General features: G+C 34.2%; 1 protein-coding gene across 4 annotated transcripts in view; it reads left to right on the forward strand.

The window, feature by feature from the left end:
* Window positions 1-27,005, forward strand: part of Elp4 (elongator acetyltransferase complex subunit 4) — a 205,347-nt gene that overhangs the window by 65,081 nt on the left and 113,261 nt on the right. For all 4 annotated transcript variants that reach the window (XM_027422316.2, XM_027422314.2, XM_027422315.2 and 1 more), the window contains exons 7-9: window positions 3,555-3,743; window positions 19,930-20,038; window positions 22,782-22,888. In XM_027422316.2, the coding sequence (XP_027278117.1) occupies window positions 3,555-3,743; window positions 19,930-20,038; window positions 22,782-22,888 (405 nt within the window). The remainder of the gene's footprint in view (window positions 1-3,554; window positions 3,744-19,929; window positions 20,039-22,781; window positions 22,889-27,005) is intronic.

Genomic DNA, 27,005 nt, shown 5'->3' on the forward strand with positions numbered 1-27,005 from the left:
AAACAAATGAATATTGTTTACTTGTTTATTTTGATGTAGAAAAGCACACCACTTTCAAGAAACAATTGATTTATTCTTGAAAACTGATAGAAAATAAAATGGAGAGCATTTAGTTCCCTGATGGTGAGAGTCACTGTTACACATAACAGCTGACTTCCATAAAGCCAGACAGAGTTGAGTGAGGTAAACATTTCTATAGTGAATACCAAAAATGCTTAAAATTTTCAAATTAAACTTAAACATACCAATAAGTCATTATAAAAGTAAACTTCCTATTTATTAGAACTAAAGTATAGTTACTAAGTAACTAACTGATGAAGTGTGTTGCTTGCTACATTCCCTGGTATTTACATCTGTTTTAGAAACTGCAGACAAGTTCAGTCAGGAAAGGCAAGTAGTCCATGAGGTACTCCATTTAAGCAGTAGTGTTCTTGGTCAAAATAATGTTCTGATAGTGAACTGAATCCTAATTTTTAAAGGGAAATTTTATCTTCAGTGCACTTTCAAATAAATTGAACTAGTTGACTAAAACAGTTAAAATATATTCTATAAAGAACAATTATCTATTTTTTATAATCTGTAATTAACCTTGGTAGTAAGGAAATTGTATAGCTCATCTATAAATATATTTGGGTGGAAACATTTAAAATTGCTTCATAATATCATTTGAACATTGATTTTTTAACTTGGAATGCTAGATTAAACATTAGATGTTATGGAAATAAATGTATTTACTGTGTAGCTATCAGCTACGTTTTCTACTTTAAAAACTAACATCTGAGATAAATCGTTTTTTTATCTAACACAAGTGATTCAACTTTTGGTCCAGCAATTAACATTATATTTATGAAAATGTATTCTTTATGTTGAAGTGTTATGTTCATTTTTATTCTAATGTGCTGTGTACCAAGCACTTAAAGATCTTATCATTCATTCATTATTTGACACAGTGTTTTCGTTCCTTCTATGTCTATATGCTAGTACATGTCAGAGTCACTAAGCATTTATAATTTCTTATTCCATGTTTAAAAGCATTTTAAACATTTAGCAAATCCTTTCTGTTACAATTATAGGCAGAAGTGACCATGTGTCAAAAGACCAGTGATCTCTAGGTTCTAAATGATGCTCTCCTTCCTCTTCACATTTCATGTTCATATCTGTTTTACCTGTCTTTCAGTTGGCTGTTTATTTTGGAAATGTTCTATTTTATTGTCTTGGCAGGGCAATGCTAGAACTTGAACCCAGGGCATTGCACATACTAGGCCAGTACTGTCAGTACTAGCCACTAAGCCATGTCTCCAGCTTTTATTCCCTATTTCTATTTCCCCATTGTTCTGTCTATTGAGTAACTAACTTAGACCTATTATCATTAGATAACAAGTTTAGGCCTTTCATTTTTACCCATTTTCTTAAATTTAAGTTCTAAGTAATAGGGAAATGAAGTGTCATCTCACTTTTTTTTTTTTTACAGATACTGTACATAAACTTTCCAGGAACATACTTGTCCTTTTTAAAAATAATTGTAGTAAGGTTTATTTTATTTTACTGTGTGTGTATGCACGGGTGTGTATGTGTGTGAGAGACTGTTGCCCTCAGAAGCCAGAAGAGGGCATCAGATCTCCTGTAGCTGGAGTTGCAGCTGGTGGGGAGCTACACATGGAGGTTCTGGGAAGAGAAGCTGGGTCCTCTGCAAGAGCAGCACATACTCTAAACCACTGAATCCACTCTATACTGCCCCCATATTTGTTCCCCATGCATATTTTCACTTTATTTTTCTGGGTGATACACAAATACAATTAAGCACTTTTTAATGGACCAAGATCTTAACATATTAAAAGCTGAAAACTTTCATTTATACTAAATATATACATTTTTCTCATCCTTGGTCTCTATACAACTCAATATAACTATTATTTTTTATAATTTCATTTATATTATATTGTGTATTATAATTCATTAACGCAGGGATGACTTAAAGTAGATGGGTAGATATATATGTTATATGCAATTACTTCATTTTTGTATATTAAGGACTTGAACATACATAGGTTTTTGGAATCCAAAAATCTCTAGAATGAGAGCCCCCAGGTACCAGGAAGTTGGTGTAGGATTCTTTATCCTACACCTACTTCATAGTCCAAACTCCTCAAATGTTTAGATTCTTTTGTGCTCTCACCCTTTGTCAATAAATTATGTTTATACAGGGAATACAAGGATTTAATTTTTGTCTTCTCTATTGGGAAAATAGATTTGCTAGATTGAGTAATAATCATTATTGTTTAATAATTTTTAGTGCTCTCTTATAACAATAGTGAGTGATACATTTTAGGCCCTGTTTCCTCAGAAAGCTCATTTAAACTGGCACATATCTGAAATAATGGCTTTAAGAAATAAGGCCATATTTACTCCATCACAGATGTAATAGTGATCTTCTAAATACTTCAATATTCCATGTTTTGTGCACATCTCTTTCTTGTGCCCCAAAATATTGCTAAATTGCTAAGGAAAGCATTTACAAAACATTTGTTCAGTTAGAATAACCCAAACAGAAGAAATTGTAAACATATGTTGTCAAATACTTATTGACAAGTATCTTTGCCATTTTAAAATGTTTTCTTCCAAAACAAAAATATATTGGCACTATTATTTTAATCATAATATCAATAGTCTTTAAAAGTCATCTGCTAAGTGTTAACCTGAACTTAAATTAGGTCAGTAAAAACAACTTTATGGAAAAGAGGCAAATATAAAGTATAAAGCCAATAAATTTTAAAGTTGTAAACACCTTCCAAACAAAAATCTCACACAGCAGATGATAGAAAGAGAAATGTGGACTTCATGATTTATTGGAAGAGATGTAGAATTTATAATGCTAGGAGTGTATTTGTAAGGTTTTGAATTAACCTTTTTCTCTACCATCACCTCTAACATCTAATATTATTTTGGGGTTTTGCTATTATTATTGTTTGTTTGTTTTGTTTGCTTTCAGAGACAAAGTCTCATTCTATATACCTGGCTGACGTGCCCCTTCTTTTATATACTGCTCTGGCCTTGATCTTAGGGAGATCCTGTACCTCTACCTCCCAAACGCTAGAAATACAGGCAAGCACCACAGCACATATATTGTTTTAGCCATCTAAAACAGAATTCTTAGCCTATCACCTCAAATTTAGACAAAATTCAAATTTGATTATTGTCATGACCTTCAGTTTTTCAAAAAAAAATGATATAAATACTCTCCATTTGTTGATAGACAGTGATTTGCTGTGTTGCTGAGCTGGTGTTGAACACCTATACTAAGTCAATTGGACTGCCCCAGTGTCCTGAGTGGCTGGGACTGTTGGTATAACAGACTGACTTTGTCCTACTACTTTCTTTTATACTCTTGTAATCTAAAGTATGTTCTATATACTGTCTTCTTAGTAAGATTGCATCAGTTTGTAGCACATCTATTGTCTTCCTGATACTGTGAGTTTAGATAAGAACAAGTTGATAAAGAAGTGCTGTATTGATTAACAGTACCTATGTATTTACCTCCTCTCACTGTCTTTTAGAAAAAACAGAAAAACATTTTAAGAATAGGAATTCAGAACTTTGGTTCACCATTTTGGGGAGATGACATTTGCTGCACAGAAAACTCTGACAACAGTCACAGGCTTACCAAGTTCTTCTATGTTCTCCGTGGTCTTCTAAGAACCTCGCTGTCAGCCTGTATCATCACGATGCCAACACATCTGATCCAGGTAAGACCATGTTGTCTTCCTTATCCAATGGAGAAATGGAAGACAATGTGTCTTCAATTTTCATTTCCTTTATCGATAATGATACTGGCCATCGTTTTATGTGCTCATTTGGCTATTTGAATACCTTCTTGGTTTTGTTCATTTTTGTGGGTTAATCTTATTATCAGTTTGTAAAGTTCTTTATACTTATTTAATAATGTGCTTTGCAATAGTTTTCTTTCAGTCTGTGACATCCCTGTTCTTAATAGTCTTGTGAAAATACAGGGTTTAAATCTTGATGAGTTTCATCAATTTTAATTTGTCATCTCCCTTAGCCTTCAGTCTTATTGGTCTTGCCCTCTTTTAAGAGCTTTTCATATTTTCTTCTAAATATTTGGTACATATTTTTCTTGTACTTATGAGTTAATATATTCCTTTTTTAGTTTTTTGCATAATTTTAATTTGTGTTTTTAAACAGCCTCTAGCTTCTACCATTCTAATTATTCATTAAGTAAATGAGTGATGAAACTTCACTGTTCCTCTTTTTACTCTGGACCTTGAGACAGTCCTCTGCTGTACAGGAATTATAGATGTGAGCCATTGTGAGCAGCATTTTTTTTTTTTTGCCAAAGGATTTTATCATCTCAAACTTAATTTCATGTGATCTTAAATATCTTATACATTATAGTTTTGTATGAAGGCAGGGTGAGACTTCATGTGGGTTTATAATAATGTAATATTAATATGAGCAAAAACTTTTGCTCATATTTTTTTTCTAGATAGATGATTAGCAAATGTGAGTTGAATGAATATTGATTCTTACTTGGAAAATTATTTCTAATACCTAATTATTGAAACTACGTATATGTTTTTATCCTGAGGTACCTAGACCATTCCAGCAAATGATAAATGCACTAAAATATTGTTGAATTACATTAATTATATATAGTATTGCAATGTATCTCGATGCGATGACTGAAAATTGAGGCATAAATAACAAGAGAATTTCTACTCACTGGACAGTAGAATTTATTTTTAATAAACATGATAGGTTAACTTGGGTTTCCTTTACAGGCTTTTAATGGATAATTATTAAACATATTATGTTTTTATTATGTTAATAACAAAATATTATGTATGTATCTTTATATTATTACTATGATGATCTTGAATCTGTATAAATATTGTAGGGAAACCCCTTTCTCTAATAGCATTAGACAATACTGTGCACGCTTGTGATGTTTTCATTGTTCATGATGTTATTGTAAACTAAATACTTCAGTAGTAGCTTGGTTACACATGGTGAGCTTGATTTTGATGATAGATCTGAAACTACAGGTGAAAGTCCAGCTCTTTATGCTTGCCCTGCAGGTGTGTTGTGGTTGCATGTACAGATGAGGCACTGGCATCTCACAGCCTTTCTGTCCATGGATCTTTACCACAACCCCTTAAGATTCTTTCTTCTAAACTCTGCTCCCAAGGTGGTCCAGTTGATAAATGGCAAGGCCCATTTTTTTTCCTCAGATTCTAGCCCCTTCCATCTTTATAGTTACATCGTATAGTTTCTTAGCCATCACAAAACTCTACAACTTAGCTCTTGGCTAACACTGCTATTATTTATTATTTTTATTTAGTATTTTTAAAAACAAAATTATCATTGCAAAGTCCTCAACAAATTAGAGTATATGAAAGATTAGGGAAAAAGTTCCCTTCTTGACAAAGAACAAATATATGGATGTATGTTTCCTTTTGCAAAACTGTAAGTAAAGAAAAACAATTGTGAAATAATGATTTTATTTATTTTTAAAAGACTGAAAATTTTTTAAGGAAAAACAAAAGGCTATTACTTTAAAAGGTCCCATCCATTGTGATGTCTCTGACAGATACCCTTTAGCTTGTGTTTCAAGGAACAACAGTAATACTCTAGATGTTTTCATGTCAGCCCATCTATACCACAAGTCAGATGACTGAATGACAAGGACATGCACCCAGAGTTTAGAGACTTTTAAGCCTTTGTACAACATCGTTGTTTAAACTTATGCTTTTTTAACATATTAAAATAGAAATAACAAGATTTAAGGTCAGATGGGTGGTGTGTTTAACGTTAAGCTCCTCAGGATGGAAAATGTTCACAGTAAAACCACCCACCACCTTCTAATAGTTCTCGTTTCCCACACAGTTCTACAGAGCTTTCATACAGTGGCAGGTTTCTAGCCCTGCTTATCAACTGAGTTATAAAAAACAAACTGCCTTAAAAACTATATATTTGTTTTTGTATCAATACATTTAGCAATGTAACATAGCAATTTGCTCAATCAGGTATAAATAGAGAATAAAACTCTTGATACCTCACAAAGACTGGAAGGGAAATCACAAAGAATAAGAACTGGTAGCAGTTTGCTTAGCAGTTTAATCAGAAGTGCTGGAGAGGAGGCTTAGTCAGTAAACATGAAGACCTGAGTCCAGTCCTCAGAACCCAAGTAAAAAGCCAGGTACAATGATGCCCACTTGTAACTCTAGCACTGGGGAGGAGGATACAAGTGGATCCTCCTGACTTCTTCAAGCCCCTAATCCTGTTGTCTTTTCTCAAGGTACACATCAGATGTTAGAACTGAGCAGTGCCTCTCTAGTTACTGCTCACTTAGCCACCGTACTATGCTGCTTATTCTGTAAAGATGCTGGTGTAGAATCAAATTAAGGAAGATGGAAACAAAGCAGTATTCGATGATAAAAAGATAATGAGCTTTTGCAGGTGGAAATGATCAATAAATTACTTGGTCTTAGTTAACTTTCTGTCTTAGCTTTTTCATCTATAAAAATCAGGCCAAAAATACACAATTCAGAGGATGAGAAATACCACATACTGACACATACTAAGCATTCACTATATGTTAGCAGTCATCATCAACACTCTGTATTACTTAAGAGACCTTCAGAATTGATAATCTGAACAGAGAGATTTGTCAAAAATCAAAATGTTCAGTTTGTCAATGCAATAAAAGTACTGAGAGAGCAGCTCACAGGGAGGCACCTGCTTGGCATGCTAGAAACTCTGGCTGCCACAACTAACAGCAGAAAGAGAATGGAGATCTTCAGTTCCCTTACCCTTTTCATGAAAAACACTTGGTTGTATCCTCTCATGGATTAGGTTTAAGACAGACCTAGCTACATGGCTGTCTGTTTCTTAGTAGCATGAACTACACAAGACTCACATCAGTTTTCCACCATGATCAGTACTATTTCTGGGGTTTCTAAAACAGATTTTTTTTTTTAGTTTTAATTTTTTTAAATTTTTTATATATTTGAATTACAAACAAGATTGAATTACATGACAATCCCAGTTCCCTTCTCCCTCCGTTCCTCCTCTACCACCCCCCCCAACTAAAATCCTACCTATCATATGTCCTTTCTTCTAATCTACACCTGATTGAACCTTTCTGCTTCCTCATGACCGCTGCATCCTTCCTTTTCTTCCCTTCTCACTCTTGTAGCTTCCTCCCCCCTCTTCCCATGTTCTCAATTTGCTCAGGGGGACGCTGACCCTTTTCGCCTTCTCCAGGGGACAAAGTTTGTCTCTTTTAGCGTCCTCCTTGTTTACTAGTTTCTCTGGCAGTGTGGATTGTAGGCTAGTAATCCTTTACTCTATGTCTAAAAACCACATATGAGTGAATACATATCATGTTTGTCTTTTTGTGATTGGGTTACCTCGCTCAGAATGGTTTCTTTGAGTTCCATCCATTTTCCTGCAAATTTCAAGATTCCATTTTTTTTCTGCTGAGTAGTCCTCCATTGTGTAAATGTACCACATTTTCTCCATCCATTCTTTGATTGAGGAACATCTAAGGCTGCTTCCAGTTTCTGGCTATTACAGATAGTGCTGCTATGAACATTATTGAACAGATGTCTTTGTTGTATGAATGTGCTTCTTTTGGGTATATGCCTGAGAGTGGAATTTCTGGATCTTGTTGTAGAGTGATTCCCATTTTCTTGAAAAGTCACCATACTGATTTCCAAAGTGTCTGTACAAGTTGGCACTCCCACCAGCAGTGGAGGAGTGTTCCTCTTTCTCCACATCCTCTCCAGCATAAACTGTCATCAGTGTTTTTGATTTTAGCCATTCTGACAGGAGTAAGATGGTATCTCAGAGTTGTTTTGATTTGCATTTCCCTGATGGCTAAGGATGTTGAACACTTTCTTATGTGTCTTTCAGCCATTTTAGATTCCTCTATTGAGAATTGTCTATTTAGTTCTGTACCCCATTTTTTTAATTGGATTGTTTGGTGTTTTGGAGACTAGCTTCTTGAGTTCTTTGTATATTTTGGAGATCATCCCTCTGTCAGATGTGGGGTTGGTGAATATCTTTTCCCAGTCTGTGGGCTGCCGTTTTGTCTTGCTGACTATGTCCTTTGCCTTACAGAAGCTTCTCAGTTTCAGGAGGTCCCATTTATTAATTGTTGATCTCAGTGTCTGTGCTACTGGTGTTATGTTCAGGAAGTGGTCTCCTGTACCAATTAATTCAAGGGTATTTCCCACTTTGTCTTCTAATAGGTTCAGTGTGGCTGGGTTTATGTTGAGGTCTTTGATCCATTTTGACTTAAGTTTTGTGCAGGGTGAAAGGCTTGGGTCTATCTGTAGTCTTCTACATGTTTACATCCAGTTATGCCAGCACCATTTGTTGAAGATGTTCTCTTTGTTCCAGTGTATATATTTGGATTGTTTGTCAAAAATCAGGTGTTCGTAGGTGTGTGGGTTAATATCAGGGTTTTCAATTCTATTCCATTGGTCTGCCTGTCTGTTTTTGTGCCAATACCAAGCTGTCTAAAACAGATTTTAAATGGTGATTGTGTGACTAAGGTCAGTTTAGCTCATTCAGTCACTCATTCATTCATTCATTCAAATACAACAGGTATGATAGTTATCTATGGAGATAACATATTGAACTTGACAAAGTCACAGACTTTGAGGATGCAAAAGATAGGATAAAACAAAAAAATTAATATGAGTGCTTGTGTCTTTGGTTTGTTTTGTTGTTGTTGCTATTCTGGTTATTTTGAAGTTTTTGGTAGTTTTCTTCATCTGTGTGTAGGTGGAGTATTTGTATGTGTATGTGTTGGATATTTGAGCTTTGGTGGTGATAATTGTTTCTGTCAGGAAAAAGAAATGTCGTTTGATATCCTTGGAAATTTTGTCATATAATTAAGAATCTTTAAATTAGCTCTAGACTAAGAGTATATAAAATATTTTCATCTCTTGGAGTGGTAAAACAGCCAATCAGTGTTCTTATCTTGGTTATTAGCATTCTGTCAGACTTGTACAGTAATGATTAGTTACCCTTTATTGTACTTTTGGCATGCTTCCCATGTTTAATTTCATTGTAGGGAAGGAACACATAGTTAAGGAAATTGCAAAAGAGGGGGAGAAGTTAAAATAGGGAAAATAATAGATTCAAAACTGATCTTAACTTATTGTTGTAAATGATACTTTTAAGCAAAATGAACTAGGGTGATTTTAAAGTTCTTATTTGAAGTATTTTATGTTCAGTCTCACAACTTTAAACTTGAAATTTTTTATTTCCTTGGAATTAAAGATTATTTCTATAACAGCACAATAGATGCTGAAGTAAATGTGTAAAAATAAGTCCTAAATATCTTTTTTAAAGGACTAAAAAAAAAGTACATTCTGAATGTCTTCAGACATACGTGTAGTTTTAAAAATAGTTTTCCTTATGAAGTAGTATTATTGCTCATAACTCTCTTGCTAAAATATAGTTTAGTATCTACCAAAGACATTATCCTAAAATGTATGTGAAGATGGCTCCATTGACTAAGATTCTTGTTACATACTTAACTGTGGGGTGCAGTGTGACTAGGGGCAGAGCCACTGTAGTGCCCTATATCCCAGCCTTACTCCGTTCCCACATCCCTGCTGAGTAGTTGTTCCACTCGCCAAGAAGCCTGTTAAAGAGCCCCCGAGAGCATGTGTACAGCCCTCCATGTTAATAGTTAATTGGTGAGGATGGCAAGATGAGAGGACAGCCGAGCATGTGGTCTCTCAGACTCAGGCAGTAGATAGGCCTTTAGTGACAATAACAGCAGATGCTCAAATTCTCACAGCTTAGCTGTGCCACTCTTGTTGAGGCAAAGTTATCATAGACTGAAAAAAAAAAAAAAGGTTATATCTAAGAAAAGTAACTAACTCTTTAAACTCTTCTACATGTTAAATTATAAGAATATTTTAACTTTCAAATTTTCACATATAAATTTCTATATGAATGATTATTATCCTCCAAATATGTTAAGCCCCACCCCATTTGTTTTTGGGAACAAATGTTTTTCCCCTTTGATGCCTTTTAGCAAGATTTACTTTTGGCAAAGTAACTAAAGTACTTTAAAATTGGACATTTTAATTTCCATATCTAGTCAGATATGACACCTTCATTTCTTTCTGATATTCAAATGGTAATTGTCTTAACTATTGGTGAGATTTGTTATCTATCTCAAAATAAGTACACATTTTATGCCTTTTATTTTGAATTCTAGAGACAGCTGTTGTCTTGTGAAAAATGAGAACCAATATTTCTTTCAGGAAATAAACACTTAGTTTTGTGCCTAAATACAGTTTTGTTAGCAAAAAGAAAAAGAAAATAGATTTTCTGTAGCTTGTACACTTCTCACACAGCCCATAACAGATTTTTTTTATTTGTATTTTTTCTATAGATTAAAAACACTTAAACCTAAAACTGTCAGGAAGTAAACACTAACACTCTAGGTATTGAAATAGAAGGATATTTTCCTATGCCTTTCCCATAGCTTTCCTTTCAAAGAATGTTTACTTTTCATTACTGCTAGTTTTTATCATTGTTATCGAAATCTACACGCTCTAAGGAACTTTACAACATAAACAACCTAAAATGTTCCTTTAGCTGTGACAACAATCCCTTGCGATTGCTTAGAAAAGTTCAGTGCCTGGACTGGTTAAGCTTTCTTTTTTTCCCCCTCCCCCCGAACAGATTGCAAATTTGAAACTAGACAGCAGCATGTTTTTATTTATTGTCATTGAAACTTGATTACTTGATATCTGTATCTGGTATTTTTATCACATAGTTACTGTCTTCCAATGATATGATTCTTACAATTTTTACTCCAATTTCTCATTGAACAAAATTTAACCACTACTAATGGGCTCATACCAAAGAAAATGCATTTCTTGATTTTGGGGGGAAAAAAAGGGTGGGGAGAGAAAGAACCCTATTTCTTAAAAAACTGAGAGGTTTAAATTGTTTTCTTAATTAACAGCTTTTCAGATTAGTCGATAATATTAATATACTAGAGCTTTGAAGGCACTGAAGTGAATAATGCAGAACATTTGTCTGTAGAGAAACTTTCCATCTTAACACTGGGTTCAATGCTGGATTTTACCAGCTAAACCAAGTCAAGCCATGGCTGCCTTTACAAATCACTAATATGAATTTTGTAAATGGACTTCAATTGTCTTTTAAATTTATCTTTTATCTTTAATTAAGAAATAATTCTTATTCTTAAATATGAAGGAAGACAGTAAAGGTGTCTGCTACTGGCCCTGACAATTTGAGTTTGGTTGCCAGAATCCATCTAGTGGAAAGTGAGAACCAACTCCTGCCAAGTTATCCTGTGACCTCCACATATATAGTATGGCACACATGTGCCCATATACATACGGATGGATGGATGGATGGATGGATGGATGGATGGATGGATGGATGGATGGATGGATGGATTGCATGCCCATATACATATGAATAAACCAATAAGTAAATGAATGAGGTCTAATTTAAAGAGTTAAATATAATTTTCTAGTGAATAATCAAACTATAGTTTACAGCTATAAAATTTTGGAAAATATTTTTACCTGTAATTGTTGTGATAATCATTATTATAGGAACAAATTGGTTTCTTTTAAACTATTCTATCTTATATCTTAAATTATTTTAAATGACTTTAAAGGGACATTGTGAGTATTGGAGGGATGGGTAGCTACTTAAGAGCATGCACTTCCCTTAGTGAGAACCTGAGTTTTGTTCTCGCCACTCATGTCAGACAGCTTACCTATAAATCCAGTTCCCTGGGGCTCCTGATACTTCTGGTCCTCACAGACACATGCGCATACCCACACAGAGAGACACACAGTTTTAAAAAATCTTATTAAACTGTACTTTAATAAGGCAAATATTTAAGGATAAAAATTATGGATGGAACATCTTGATCATAGCTACCCATTACAAATGGATAAAAAAGCTGGATATTATAGGTGTCATTTTCTTCATGAGTCCTCTCTTAATCAAGGTATTGTCATCTAATAATCAACCAGTAATTGTTTCAGATCTTAATAGACCCAAAGTGATTGTAAAAAAATGACACATTTACAAGATTTAAAAGAAGCTTTTTTTTTCAAAAATAAACTGAATGTATTCAACTCATTTAGGTTTTATACTATGTCAAGTTCTACTAATCTTATGTAAGTCTAGTAAGCTGTAGAAATAGTTGGTTTTTCCTAAAAATAGTAAATAATAGAACTATTTCAACTAAAACTCCCACAGCTTGTGTGCCTCTTACACACACTATACATTTAACTGGTTTTCTTATTCGAAATAGCTGAATCTTTTACATTTCATGTTATCTGTAAGTTTCTGTCTACTCAGAGTATCTACAACAGTACATGGAGCATTTTGTCTTAATGTAGTTATATGCTTTAAGTAGGAGCAGGATGTAGTAACTGCCAGTCAGATTTGTGTTCATATTAAAAAGGAAAAAATAACACTTAGAACCCTTTTATTGTGTTTCATCTAGCCAGAGTATACTCAGTACAATGTAAAGAAAATAATCGTGTGTGTGTGTGTGTGTGTGTGTGTGTGTGTGTGTGTGTGTGTGTGTTTCACTTTCTCTAAAACAATGGTATGTTGTTTTGTGTTGTGACTGATATGTAGCCCTGTAGTTTTAGCGGTTATTAGGTAAAGGGCTATTTAGACCCAAGCTCAAATTCATCAAGGGTATAAAGAGTAGAGTGTCTCATAGTATAGAGAGTGAGTTATTGTTGAGGCATATAGGACCTTTGGCTGCTGGACCACATCTTCTTTGTGATGACCAGTGTCTGGGCACAGACACAGCTGTTCTGGGAGCAGAAGCAGGAAGGGACCTGTGTGTTCAATATATGTGAATTGGATACGAGAAAAATGGATGAGGATCTTTTACATTATTTTTACATATTTTTATATTCAAAACAGAAATAGAAGTCTAATTGTGCATTTATTTATTTCATAAATGAAATTACTAATCTTTTATCCTTGTGTTACAAGCTATTTGAAGAATTCCTGTGAGAAAATTAGGACTTTTGAATTATTTCTGTTTTCTTACTTGGATGCTTACCTTTCTTAAAGCACCCTTAGTGTCTTTGAAAAGTGATATTTATTTATTAATGCTAAGACAAATGTGCTTGTTACTAGTTATATTTTCCAGATGTTTAAGTATCAGGTCAAATAGTATGCCCTGATGTTATGATTTAGCCTTTCGCTATTAATTACATTATTATTATATAAAGAGTTCTGACTTTTTTAATAATGTTTTCATATCCAACATAGTTAATCTTTAATGTTGGGGAGTACAAAGGGAGAGATTAAATTAGCCTTGTAACCTCTTTCTCTTCCAGGCCGATGATGGAAAATAAAAGCTCTTAGCCACAAAATGTAACACATAGAATTAATATTTAATTAGACTAGCAAATTGTACACTGTGGCTGAAAGCTTCCAAAGAGTTGTTAGTGCCACAATTGACCTACAGGTTTAATAATAACTCACTTCTAGAAGCAAGTGCCAGTTCAGCAGAGTAGAGCCACTAAGAAAGTCCTGAGAGATTAAAATCAGCAAACCAAATGGCAGGCAAGGATTCCTGGGATGGAGCCTTCTGGAAAGCTGGGAGCTGGAATAGCTTTTAAGCCAGGATTCAGATGAGAACAGTGGGTGAAAAAGCTGATCCCTCCTGTTCTGGGAGCTTCTGGTTGTAGGCCAAAATCTTAGAACAGATTTTTACTAAATGTTTTTGTTGCAGCTATTAACTTACATTGAAAACCAAATATCGAATAATTTTTCTGTAAAATTTAACTAGTTTTTGTGTAATCATTAGTTCTTAATATTAGTACATAATATCTGTAAGTTCAGATCATTAGATTGTCAGATAAGTTTGGCGCTGTACATCTTTGCTGTTTTGCTGTAACATGCTGTTTCCTTGTTCCCTGTATAGTTGATTTATATGGTTCATTTCTATATTATTTCATTACAGAGCATTACACAGAGCCAGAGAAAGAGATTGGGAAATCTATAGCCCAAGACTTTTTCTTTAAATTATATATGGGTATATATAGATATATCTATATCAAGAAATGCGATTTAAAGGCATCATTAATTTTAGAATGATTGTATTATAAAGCAGTTCTACATTTGGTTATGATGTAATTAAATTACGAGATAAATAATTAGACCTCCTGGTGAAACATTGGATCCCTATATATTAGAAAATTCATATGGTGAAAATAGGGTATTTGAAAATGTGTAGCTGTATAACAGAGACTGAAAGGGGGCACCTTAAATAATTTATTGGTTATATGTTAAATAATGAAAGAAAAGCTAGTCATTAGTTTAAAATGTAAGCAGGTGAGGACCTTGCCAGCAGAGGGAGTAGTCCTGTCTTGTGTCAGGTTCCCATCACTTTCCCACCTGCCTCAGCCTTTTTCCCAGCCAGTCTCCCATCTGGACCTGGCTCTGGCTGCCTGTTCCTGATGACAGGCTATCATTTTATGCTCAATGTGGTATGATTCTAAGCTGATTTTAAACTTTAGTATCTTTAACCTGCCATAGCATCACAGACATTAACTAGATACTCTGCACTGGGAACATCTGTGATTTCATTCTAAAGGATTTAAGTATAAAGAAGTAGAATTTATCACTTGAAACATTTTTTTACATAAAGAACCAAGGTATCTGATTAATTTCCATGTTATAAAATTAGATGGTGAAAAGTCTTAGGGGGAGCTTGAAATTGATTTTGAATACTATACACCATTATTTATCCTAGCCTACCTTTGATCATATTTTCTGCATCCCATTTCTAAGAATATTCAGAACATGTTTCATTAATGCTTTATATTAAAATCAAATGTTGACTGAAAACCAAGCAAAACTCATATAAATATCTACTCTGTGTAAACAAGTGGTATTTCTAAAATCATGCTCTAAAACAAATAAGGAGAAAGCCTTTTCAAAGCCAAGTTAGAATACCAAGTGGTTGATCAGATAGAGCACACAAAAAAATTGTGGTTTCATTGCTTTTTCCTACTACAAATGTGAAAAGTCCAACAATTTCTTTCTCCTTTAAATTGAAATATATTTGTCTTCAGCTCCTTTGTGCAATGTTTCAAGCTTTAGGAGAAAAATGTTCGTTTTATTATTTACTTGTATGAATGTTATTATGTGATGATACCAAGAGATAGGTTCCATTTATATTACCTTATTTATAAAAAGTTTTCTCTATATTCTAAAATAAAATGTGAGCTTCACTGAAAGCATTAAATCTGCAATGATTTAATTTCATAGACATTATAAGTCTGGTAGTATAATTTTGTCAGATAAAATAACTTTCTTTATTAAGATAAAAATAATGAACAGAATTATCAAAAATCATATTGTTTCATAGTCATTTTAATATAATTGAGGAAATAAGAAATAAGAAAAGCATTCTTCCTCAAATATCCCTAGATTTGTCCCTTATTTAGCTTTAGTGTTCAATTTCATAAGAAACACATGTCTGCCTTTTTCAAAAAAGGTTTGGTATCCTAAGCTCAATTGTGGGAGTTCTACATGCACATGCACACCTCCCAGTCAAACAGAAAGGAACTAAATATCTCCTTCTCTAACTGGAGCAGTGTTTTGTCCAGATATGATGTTCATGCCATCTTCAAATGGGAGCTCTTCTCTCATATTCTTTGCTATCTTTCTTAGATAGTATAAGTAGAGCAACCCAAGAGTGGATTCTTGAAACAGTGTGTGTATGATTTCAATCAGTTTATTCCTCGGAAGTGTCTTAGAAATTAAAATACTGATTATTTTTTTAATTCTCAAGTTAAAATATTTACTAGAAATTTATTCCGTGCTGGTACAAATTGCATCCTTGTATTGTTGTGGTAATTAGTGTCATCAAAGGAAAGGAATCTTCAGAGTTTAAAATGTCCTTGTTACTTGTCAGTGCTAACCGATAGCTAAGATTTGTGTTAGAACAATTGTGGAAGCTTTATATGACAGTAGTGGAATTTTTATCTTAAAATTCCTACTTTAGCTTTATGAGCTTTGAGCTGAAAGGAAGGATTAAATTACTCTTTTGATAATTTAAAATGCCTTTAATGGATTTGACATATCCTAAATAAAACTGTGCTACCATTCTTTAGAAGCAAACAAGAAACAGTCAAAGCAAAAACTCACCAGGTTCTTGAGAATCTAAATTACAATAAAATGGGAGACAACTGGAGTCTAGTTTTCCTTGATTCTTTTCAGCAGCACCTGATGTGAGTTAAATTTAAATAGTTAAGAAATTACACTGAAACAGAAAATATTAAGGACCTTTCCACAACTTATGACAATGCCATCTGAGATTGCCAGCAAAGTCTTAAAACTCCTAGACACCAGCTCTCTTCTCTGCTGGCTTCCCTCCTAGTCATGTCTTGGCTACTATCCAGAGCTGACAACTTTCACCCAGGAGCAAAGGGAGATTTGTCTAGAAGAAGAAGGATTTTTGAGTCATCCTAGATTTTCCTATCCAGATGGGCAAGGAGGAGGGGTGGCAATATCGTTGTACATACTTGGGTGATGTCATTATGGCACATGTGCACTATAGCCATTAATTTAGTCATAATGGTTACGTTCTAATATACTTGTCCAAGTAATCCTCACCTGAAACTTTAATTTAGCAATTTCAAAACTAAAGTAGAAATGTTGTTTAAATATGTATCTTGGTCCTGATGCACAGATTCTGTCACTTCTTCATTTTCAACTAAAGACCTGGAAGTTTCACATCTTTGCTACTAAATGAAAATGCTTAGAGTCTGGCAGGATAAGAATGTAGAAGTTCTATGTCAAAATCCCACTCTAGTCACTATGCTAAACATTTCTGAACACCACTGGCCATATTATGATAATTTTTACATGACAAACTGAATTGTGATTATTATGCTTTCAAGGGTTTTCTAAATGCATTAATTTTTGTTCTTTTATGTAAATTCACCTACCTTTATCTAAAAGACCATTTAGTATCAATACAGTGACTTGAAGAACCTTGTAATGAGCATGACTCTGAAGTAATGCTGCATTGGGGAACCATACCCTAAGTGAATCCTCAACATACACAAGCTATTACATCTTTTTTCATCCTTATAAAAATGTATTTCCTTGCTCAAATATCTTTCTGTGTTCCTACAAATAGCTAGAGACTGATTGTGCTTATTATAAAAATAAAGGTTCTCTTGGTCAGAAAACAGATGTTATTCTTTTATAGTTTTTCCAAATTCTTTTTCTATGGATGATTTTACATATTTGTATAATTTTCACAGTTAGCCTGGTTAGCCACATTGTGTCAACCTTTGCAAAATAGCTGTGCAGAAATCAGTAAGATCACTGTTAAACATAACTTCTTTTATGGTAACAATACAATTAAATGTTTATTCTTAGCATAAAGTCTCACGAAAGCTTTTTATATCAATTTTAGTTCCTAATTAGTAGCAGGGACACAAATATAGAGCTTAGAAATACAGTATGTAAGATCCATGAATGAGTGAATACATTTCTGAGAAATTTTGAAATCAGGCTGTACATGCTGTTTTACATTTAGAATTCATTAGTTTTCTTCAGTGAATATAATTAATTTATCACCTGTTTTATAAAAACACTGTTTTTCAAAAGACCTAAAAAATTGATAGCTGTTACAGCCTTTTAGTGGTTTATTGGTTAACTTTAGTGTTAAATAAAGAAGGAAATAACAGTGTCCAGTTAGTATTTTAAATATGCAGCATTTCCTTACTGTTAGAATAGAAATTAATCCATCTTTACACCTTACACTTTTACTAATCATATAATTGGAAAGACCCGAGATGATATGCCTGAAATCTTGAGTAGGTGAATCCTAACAAACTTAGATATTTAGATATAAAGACTCTGTCTTTTATTAATAGATAAAAGTAAATCTGACCTTTTATATTAAGAAATACTGTCAGTTGCCTTGATAAGCTCTTGCTCATCTGAAGGTCCATGATATGAGTACTCTTCTCTTCAGTTTATGCTAAAACTGAAATGATAGGAGCCTTCTGGTTAGTATCCAAGATTCTCCTTGATAGGGGAATTATATGGTTTTTCTTCATCTCCCACTTGTTCTCACCCTTTACTACCAACCCAGCCACACCCCACCCCCATCGCAACATTGTTCAGTACTCAGCACAATGAATCATTTTCAAGTTGACTCATTGTGAACTGTCTCCCAGCTGTTGGAATGTCTGGCAGACATTTTTGTTTGGGTGAAGAATAACTGGCTGAAACCCAACCTGGATGAGTTTGATATAATGGTCTTTGGCTAAAGAAATATTGAGAGGAACATGTTTCTGGCCTCTGAAGCCCCTGTTATTCCTGGAGTAGTATCATTCCCTGTGGCACAGCACTGAAAATAAGGAATCAATCTGGATTATTTTCTCACCATTGAGTGAAGAATTGCCTTTGGAAAAATAGCCATTTGCGGATTTTATATGTATTCTATACTTAGTGTGCTCACATAACTGAAAGTTTTTCAAAGACAAAGAAAACTTTTTTACACTGTCTCATTTCCCAGTCAAAGATTAGAAGCTGAAATGTCCTCCACACAATATGCATTCCTCCTAGGGAGGAGCTTCTAAATACTGCCTGAGGTGTGAGCCAGCAAACTATTTCAGCAGAATATTTGGAAACCCAGACCACTGTGCATTTGTTTCCCTTTGAATCATATAGTACCAGCATACCTTCTTTTACTGTCCACTCTCATCAGTCTTTACAAAGGCCCTTAAGAGACTGAAAAACAGCACTAAACCCAGTAGTAGTCATGAAGCTTTTGCAAAATGAAAATCCTTGTGGTCTCTCCTCTAACAGAAGACATAGCACCAAACAAGCCAGTTTTCTTGACTGCCTTACATCTCCCATCTTTTTCTTCTAAAAATAGTTTTTAATTTAGTGGGTATTACCAGTATATAAAGTGAGAGTTTAAAAATTTCAAAATTGCACAAATAATGATTAATTTCAACAAATCCATGTCTGTAGAGCAAAAATGTCATGTCCTCATGTATTAGAGGATTATGATTTCCTGGCTATCACTCTGTCAGAAGCTACAGGAAATACTGAATTTACATTAAGTAAAATAATTGCAAAAGCAACTGGCTACTCAGTGATTTTACTTTTCTGGCTATGGGGGTTTTTGAATCATTACTATTTAGCAACTAGGTGTCCTGTGCTTAGAATCATGTTAACATATTGTTTTAATCTAGTACCAGGACATTCCCAAGCTATTCTGTTGAGTACTGTCGGATTCATCTCAAGCTGTGTTCAGGAAGAAGTTGTTTGCCATAGGTCAGTGCTAATCATGGTTTCTTTGCCTTTGTTGTTGCTCTAGAGCTAGTGGCAGCATCTGGAAAAGGACACAGAAGATTCCAGAAGTAGCCACATATTGCAGCCCTTTAGCCAGACCACTCTATGTTTCTAATATGTCACAGAGCACTAGAGCTTGTCACAGGACTGAGACCTAGTCCCAGCTGATGTGCAACAGTGGGACTCTTGCCCTGCTTTACATTGTTGTCTGAATCCCATTGTCTGCCAAGTTCTCCAGTGGACAGGAGTAAAAGTAACGTGGAAAAACAATGTGTAAGAATAAGTGTAGCCTCATTCATTAGGCCAAATGAACAGTAATTAATGTTTTCACCTTGCCTTCAACTCTTTAACATACAATAGCTATATAGATCAGACCATTCAATTTAGAGACTACGCCATGTGTTTTCCAGACTCTGGTGTTAGTATTTCTTATCTCCACTACAATTTGTGTTCAAGATGGCTTAGTGGTTCTGTATACATGTTTATTTTGTAATTAATTATGACATGAGTATTCCATTTCTGTTTTTTCAGAATAAAGCAATTACTGCTCGTGTGAGAAATTTGTCAGATACAGTAGTTGGTCTGGAATCTTTTATTGGTTCAGAGAAAGAAACCAACTCATTATATAAGGATTATCATGGTAAGCATCATCTTTATCATAGATAAGAGCATGTTCTGAGTGCTTCTTGAAAGCATCCTCCTAGTCTAGTCAGAACATCTGCTATAACGTAGTCTGAACTTTTTCCCACCCCATATCAGTTAAATACTTTCCCTCCCTGCTTAATAATTCTACTTCAGCCATTTGTCAAACTAAGATTAGTAGTAATAGGTAGCAACTGAAAGTAGTCAAAGCCAGGGTCTGAAGTATTGTTGTGCCAATGGCATATAGTTTCTATCAAATCAGTCATATACATTAGCCATATTTGAAGTAAGCATATTACAAATATCCCTAATTTTAAAATCTAAAATATGAAGTGGTCTGGTCCTAAGCATTTTGAATAATGAATAGTAAACCTTTAATAGCATTTCAGTATGTATATATATGCATACTTTACAAAGCTAGCTGTATGGTATGGTGCATTCTGGGCTGAGATGTAGCTCAGTGTTAGAATATCTGCCTGATTTGCACAAGACCATGTGTTCAATCCCCAGCACTAGCACCTTAAAAGGGGGTTCCATATTACTTTGTCACCCCAACATAAACCCAGAAGAATTGATTTGACATTTTACTACATGATATTTTTGTTTTGTTTTTTATGCTGGAGCTTGAACGTCCAGTCTTGTGCATTCTAAGTATAGATTCTACCATTCCACACTATTCTCAACCCCCCTTTTTAAAGCTTTAAAAGTACTTTGGTCATTTGGCTAATTGAAATTTTTTTTAAGAAATACTATTTTCACGTAACGATTTGAAGAGTAGAAGGTTAGTAGTTATGTGATCTTAGTTCTAAACTCAATACAAAGTGTTATAAATAACACACTTACCTATTATGTGTTCTAAATAAATGTAATTATGATATAATTTTGGAACTTATACTTTGAACTTCTAGACTATAGATTTATCAACGTGTTTTAAGTTTGCTACCTTTGTGGCAACAAACTTTGTTTGCTAACATGTAAGAGTCTTTAAAAAAGCATTAAAGATGACAAGGTACTTTGTATAATTGTTAGTGCTTTGAGAAGTCAGCCTTTAGACCAATGATGAAATAACATAAGCTAACAAGTCTTTTTTTTTTATGATAAAAAACTGTAAATGTAAACCACAGTAAAATAATGCACCTCCTGGTTCTTTACCTTATTAAATGAACATATCATATATGTGCAAGTTAACCCTACATTGGATTTATTTAATACATCATTTTTCACTATGATGAGAAGAGAACTAAGATAATTTGGCTATTTTAGATATATTACTGTTATATTTTCTTTTTAAAAAATCAATTTAGATGTTACCTTTGTAAGTTACATTATCATTTATAAGAATTTATTTATAAACTTACTGAAATTATGTTTTATGTCTACATTATTTTGGTTAAAACATCTCAAAGGTTGAACTGTCATTCTTTTTGTGCTGAATCTCTGAATCAGTAAATTATTCTCCATGTGTAAGAGTAATTCTGATTATTTGTTAGTGTTCCATTAATAAGAAGGACCTTATAATAAAATAGTGAATTATATAAGGTCTCCTAACTTAGTAATTACCTAACAAGCACGTTGTAAGGGTAAACTGAGAAATATGCTGTCCTTATCTCTAGTAAGTGTATTTTACTAAATAAGTATGTATGAGATATTTTAATTGTTAAGGGCTATTGTCTTAATGAGAAGTAGGAGAGAAATATGATCAAAATATATTTTATGAAAATCTCAAATTATTTATTACAATATTATATTTAAAATGTAAGCATTCTTACTTTAGTGAATTTTTTTGAAGAAGTTGTTTGTAACAATGAAGTTACCTGAAGGTTTACACTTTAAATCTAAACTCATGACTACGTTAATGACCATCCACATACACACACATAAGCAAGCAGTTCTGTAAATAAGGTTTGTGTACTCCAATCTGAAATTTGCTATCTCATATTCCATGTTCAGGATCAGTATCCCTGAGATGGTATTTTCAAATATGAGCTGAGTCAGGCAAAAAGATGCACTGAAGATCCTTCTATGTCTTCATCTGTGGGAACTGACCCCTAGTTTAGTCAGAAACTACACAAAAGCCTTCCAGTGCCTTGTCAGGAAAGATTAGCAAGTGTTTCTGCTGATGAGGCCCCGAGCTCACGGTTTACCTAGCACTGCTGCAGAGCTTCTAATGGCCACATAAGGGCCTAACGTGCCATAAAAATCAGTGTTTCCGGATGGCATACAAGCTAATGTTTGATCCTAGACTGTGCTGAAATGTAGTTTTCTTCAATAGTTTGTTCAGTGTACAAAATGAAATAGTCATTATTGGTGTTTTGCAGGTTATCAGTAACCCAAGAGCCTTGTTTTGTTGGCTGCTTACTGGTGCATTTAATAAAATAAAGATCGCTCAGTGGTGCTGTGGGCAGCACGCAAGGTGATAGCCATATTTGCTTACTGTAAATACGAAAGAAAATCACACACAGACCGGCTGTAGTTTTGACAAGTATTAAGATCCCTCTTTACATCTGTATTCCTGAACCAAAGTGCAATTAGTTTTCCTCGCTCAAGGATTTCTGTTTATCTTATTCTGCTTGATTACTTGAGTATAATCACACCATTTGCTTCACTGCTCCTGGTAGTCAGCTCCTGTTTTAAAGGGAGGATGCTTGTGTGTAAATTTACAGATTCTGCTGTAAGACTCCTTAATTTCTGCCTCTGATGACAGCACTTAAGGCTTTTTCTTTTAATTTCCTTTCTGTGAGGTTTGATCCATATACGGAAGATTCCTCGGCTTAATAACTTGACTTGTGATGAATCGGATGTCAAAGACTTAGCTTTTAAGTTAAAACGGAAGCTGTTCACCATTGAGGTAAGAGAATTTTTATGTTTTAGCTCACTGTCTTAAGGTAAATGGTCCCCCTCACCCGTGCTTTTCACTCTAATAAAACATTTAAGACACATTTGAGGGTACAAATTAAGTGCCTTTGTTATAATAGACTAATTTTTGTTATATTTTCCTGCATTCTGATTGTGTGTTATTATTCAAATACAGCAAAAAAAAAATGTTTTAATAGCTATTAAAAATAAGCTCCAAACTCGAATGATGAATACGACATGCATCTCCAAGGCTTTCAAAGGCATTTAATTAAATGTTAATGAGCTGTGCTTACTGTGTATGGAATATGAATGCTACCCACAACAGTGTTTGGATAAGAAGAGAAGTTTCATCCCTACCTCCTAAAGGTTTTTTTGTTTGTTTGCTTTGTTTTTAAATATTAAATTTTAAAATTTTGAATTTTAAAATGTTGAATTAAAGTACAAGTTATACTAGTGGCTAAAGAAAATTTTCTACATGTGAATTTTGTGACCGTTCTGCAAGAAGGATGTCAGAAATCGATACAAAGGAGTTGTTTCAGTTTAATCTTGCTAAAGAGCAAGTGAACGTGAACTATTAAGCAATTAGGCTTGATATATTTATTAATGAAGTAAATGTTCAGAGAGATGACATTTGGGTGGTGTGATAGTTATCAGTATGGCTGGTGCAAATTTTTTTCAACAAAGACATAAAACAGCCAAACTGCCTTGACAAACCATTTTGTTTAATCTCTTTTCAAATGAAAAGCTCTTAAGCAGGCCACTTGTCTTAACTGCTTGAAACCATAAAAAGAGAGAATTACCACCAATAAATTAGCATATTTTTAACTTCATCACCAAATGATGGTCAATGTGGCTTGGCACTGCTTTGGTGTTTGGGACTTCACCCTTAAAGTGACCACTTTGGCCCTTCTTTGACCCTCTGCCCTCTTTAAGCTGGCCACTTGATAAGGTAACTTAATGGCTCTCTGTCTCTTTCTCTGTCCTTTCACATTTACAAGTAGCACTAACCTATAAATCATCATAAGGGTCCTATCCTGTGACAAATTAATGTGCCCTCCTCCTAATTAATGGTCATCAATGTCCTTAATTATCTAATCCTATTGAGAGCAGTTAATAGTTAATCAGGCATCCAGTTCTTCAGGCAGGTCATCTCTGCAGGAGTGTTAGAAGTTCCTCATCTGGAGAGTTCTGTTCAAAAGCCACTTAGAGCCCCAAGAGGGTGTGTAGGAATAGTGATTCTTGAGCTAATTTGCCTTACTTCTCAAAGGAAACCACTAAAATGGAACCTAAGACTGTCACTGTACCAACATTGTCTCAGCTTTTCTGATGGGATACCAAGTGACTTACTATCTTAAACATTTAGAGAACGAAGTTATAGCTTATTGTCTGGCAAAAGTATGCTTGCTTTTTTAAGTTGAATTTATGTTTCAAAGGAAAGATAGAAATTTTTCCCTCCACGTGATATTCTCCCCAGTAATTTTTAAAACGTTTGTAAGGCATCATTTCTATTGTGTCGAAATTAAGCAAGAATTCCTCAGTGGAAAAGTTACTATGTCAAAAGTAGGATGTGAATCCTGTTTGTGCCCTTACAGTGTCTTATGGGGAGCATAGAAAGGGGAAATACAGGACCTGTGTAATGTTAAGTGAGACTACTCCCTTGAATGGCTGTAGGTTCTAATAGAGAGTGTTGATTACAGGCTTCTTGTTACTACACAAAACTAAAAGAATCACAATTGTCACCCTGTGGTTTGGAAGCAGTATTTGAAAACAAAACAAAAATAAAGTCACCCTTTAAATAAGTTCATATTCAGTACACTCAATCAAATCCTTGTCACTTTGGTTTGATCTAGTCAGTAAAGATTTGTGGGGGTTATAAAATAAAAGTTCAGGTAAAAGCAATTTTAAATGACAAACCTAGTAGAAATGCATAAATCTTGTTCTTTTGTTGTTGTTTTGTTTTATTTTGTCTTGTCTTGTTTTTTGAGACAGGATTTCTCTAGCTACCAGCCTTGGCTGTCCTAGAACTTTCTTTGTAGACCAGGCTGGCCTCTAACTCACAGAGATCCACCTGCCTCTGCTTCCCATTTGCTGGGATTAAGGGTTTGTACCACCACAATGGGTCATAAATCTTTTTAATGTTCTGACATTTTTTTAAAGTAAAATGCAAGCTATACTCCTTGAATAGTCTGAGGAGGGAATGCTCTGGGCACTGAATCAGGGTGTTCTTCCCAGAAGCAAAACCTAGCTTGGTGGTAAATTACAAGTAACTTTTCTGATCCCATGTGGGCAGATTTATTACAAATTGGGATCTACCTGAAGTCACATGATTCACAAATGAAGGGTGAATGGAGACAGAAGCAAAGGCAGTGCGGGATGGAGCAAGTGGTATTAAAATCTTTACACATGACAGGTGGGGCAACACAGTACTTTCCAACCTTAAGTGACTCAAAGACAGAATGGCATTTTCTCCTTCATGGTGTTCATAATGATTTTGTCTGATTCAAAAGAAAACATTTATCAGGATAGATTATTATAATCCACTGTAATTATAAAGCTGCTTAAGTTAGATGTTATGAAAAGCATAGCAAAATCCTGGCTCCAATGCTGACACTGAAGCCCTGAGTGATGATGCTGCAGCTAAAGTAGCTATATGTCATGTCCTCAGCAGATGTATGTTTGTGCCAGAATGTATACTATATAAAGGGGTTATGAATGAAATCTTTAAATGGCCTAAGTGATACAGCTGTGCATAGCATGTAAATCCCACTCTAGAATTTGTAACTCTGTAGTGGCCTCACTACTGAGCTGAACTGACTGCCTAAACATAAGATCTTTTAAGTGTGGCAGTTTGTTTTCTTTGATAATGTTGGTATTATCATTAACTAATTTTTCTTTATAATTATGATGCACTTATAATGCATAGTCAAGTAAATCTGGTAGGGTTTGAAGTATGGCTGCATGGAATTTGATGGTATCATAGGAACAGCATTTTACTTGAATATGATAACATTTTGATTTTGTATTTTCAGCTTTCATATTCTACTAATTGAATTTCCTAACAAATGATAATATATTATTACATTAGTTGCAGCATCTACAAAATTATTACAAAAAGTTTCCTTGTTATGGGGCAGTTTTTCAGCTCTAAGCATCAAAGTTTCTAGGTTCAAGTTGGCAAGTATGACAATTGAGTTTTGCTGAAATTCATAGACGGTACCTCCTGTAACTACAAATGCTCAGTAAATAGGTTTGAACTGGTCAAGTCACAATCAGCATAATTAATGTATCTGAGTTTTATAGACTGAGTATTGAAAGCAGATTCTGTCAAAGCAAATCAAAATTATTCAAGATTGACTTGTGATACTTTGAAACCAGTTCAGAATATGAGACCTCTCAATAACTCCAGTCACCAAGGCTTTTTTCTCACAAAATAATTGACCAACCAGTTACTATAAACTAGCTATCTTAGTGTACCTACTAGATAGATTCATTCTTAATTATTGATACCAAAATTGCATGTGCTATTGATGTTAGTTAGCTTAATAATAATATAAGAATTTGATGTAACTTCCTGGACTTACCTGGAATGTTTACAATTTGCAAAGTATAAAGTCCCACACACTATTTATTAGTCACTGTGACAGCATTAACAGCTCAGAATGTTGCATGATATTATCAGCCCTAGATTTACTTCTCTGCATTTATTTTCCATGGCCTTTCCAGTTTTTTAATGAGAAATAAGAGGATGAAATATGTTTATTATACCCAAAGATAAAGAGTGAGAAGGGAAACTTACCTGTCAATTCACAGAGGTGATACTGAAGTAATAGATTCATAAACATCCACCTTGGAAGCCTTATTAAGAGGTGGTGTCATGGCCATATAGTCTAATTAATATAAATGTTCTAATAATACTATCCTTGATAAATATTTGTTACTAAAGTTACCTGTGTTCATAAGTATACTGCTAATACCAAAACTAAAATATTAACTATAGGTGTCTATTCATCTGAATGCAATCACTTGTCAAAAGTAAACTGAAAGGAAGGGAATGGCACAGTAGATAAGATGCTTGCTGCATAAGCCCGAGGACCTGTTTGATCCCCAGC

The sequence above is a fragment of the Cricetulus griseus genome, chromosome 6 (genome assembly GCF_003668045.3).
Source record: "Cricetulus griseus strain 17A/GY chromosome 6, alternate assembly CriGri-PICRH-1.0, whole genome shotgun sequence".
NCBI classification, from domain to species: domain Eukaryota; kingdom Metazoa; phylum Chordata; class Mammalia; order Rodentia; family Cricetidae; genus Cricetulus; species Cricetulus griseus.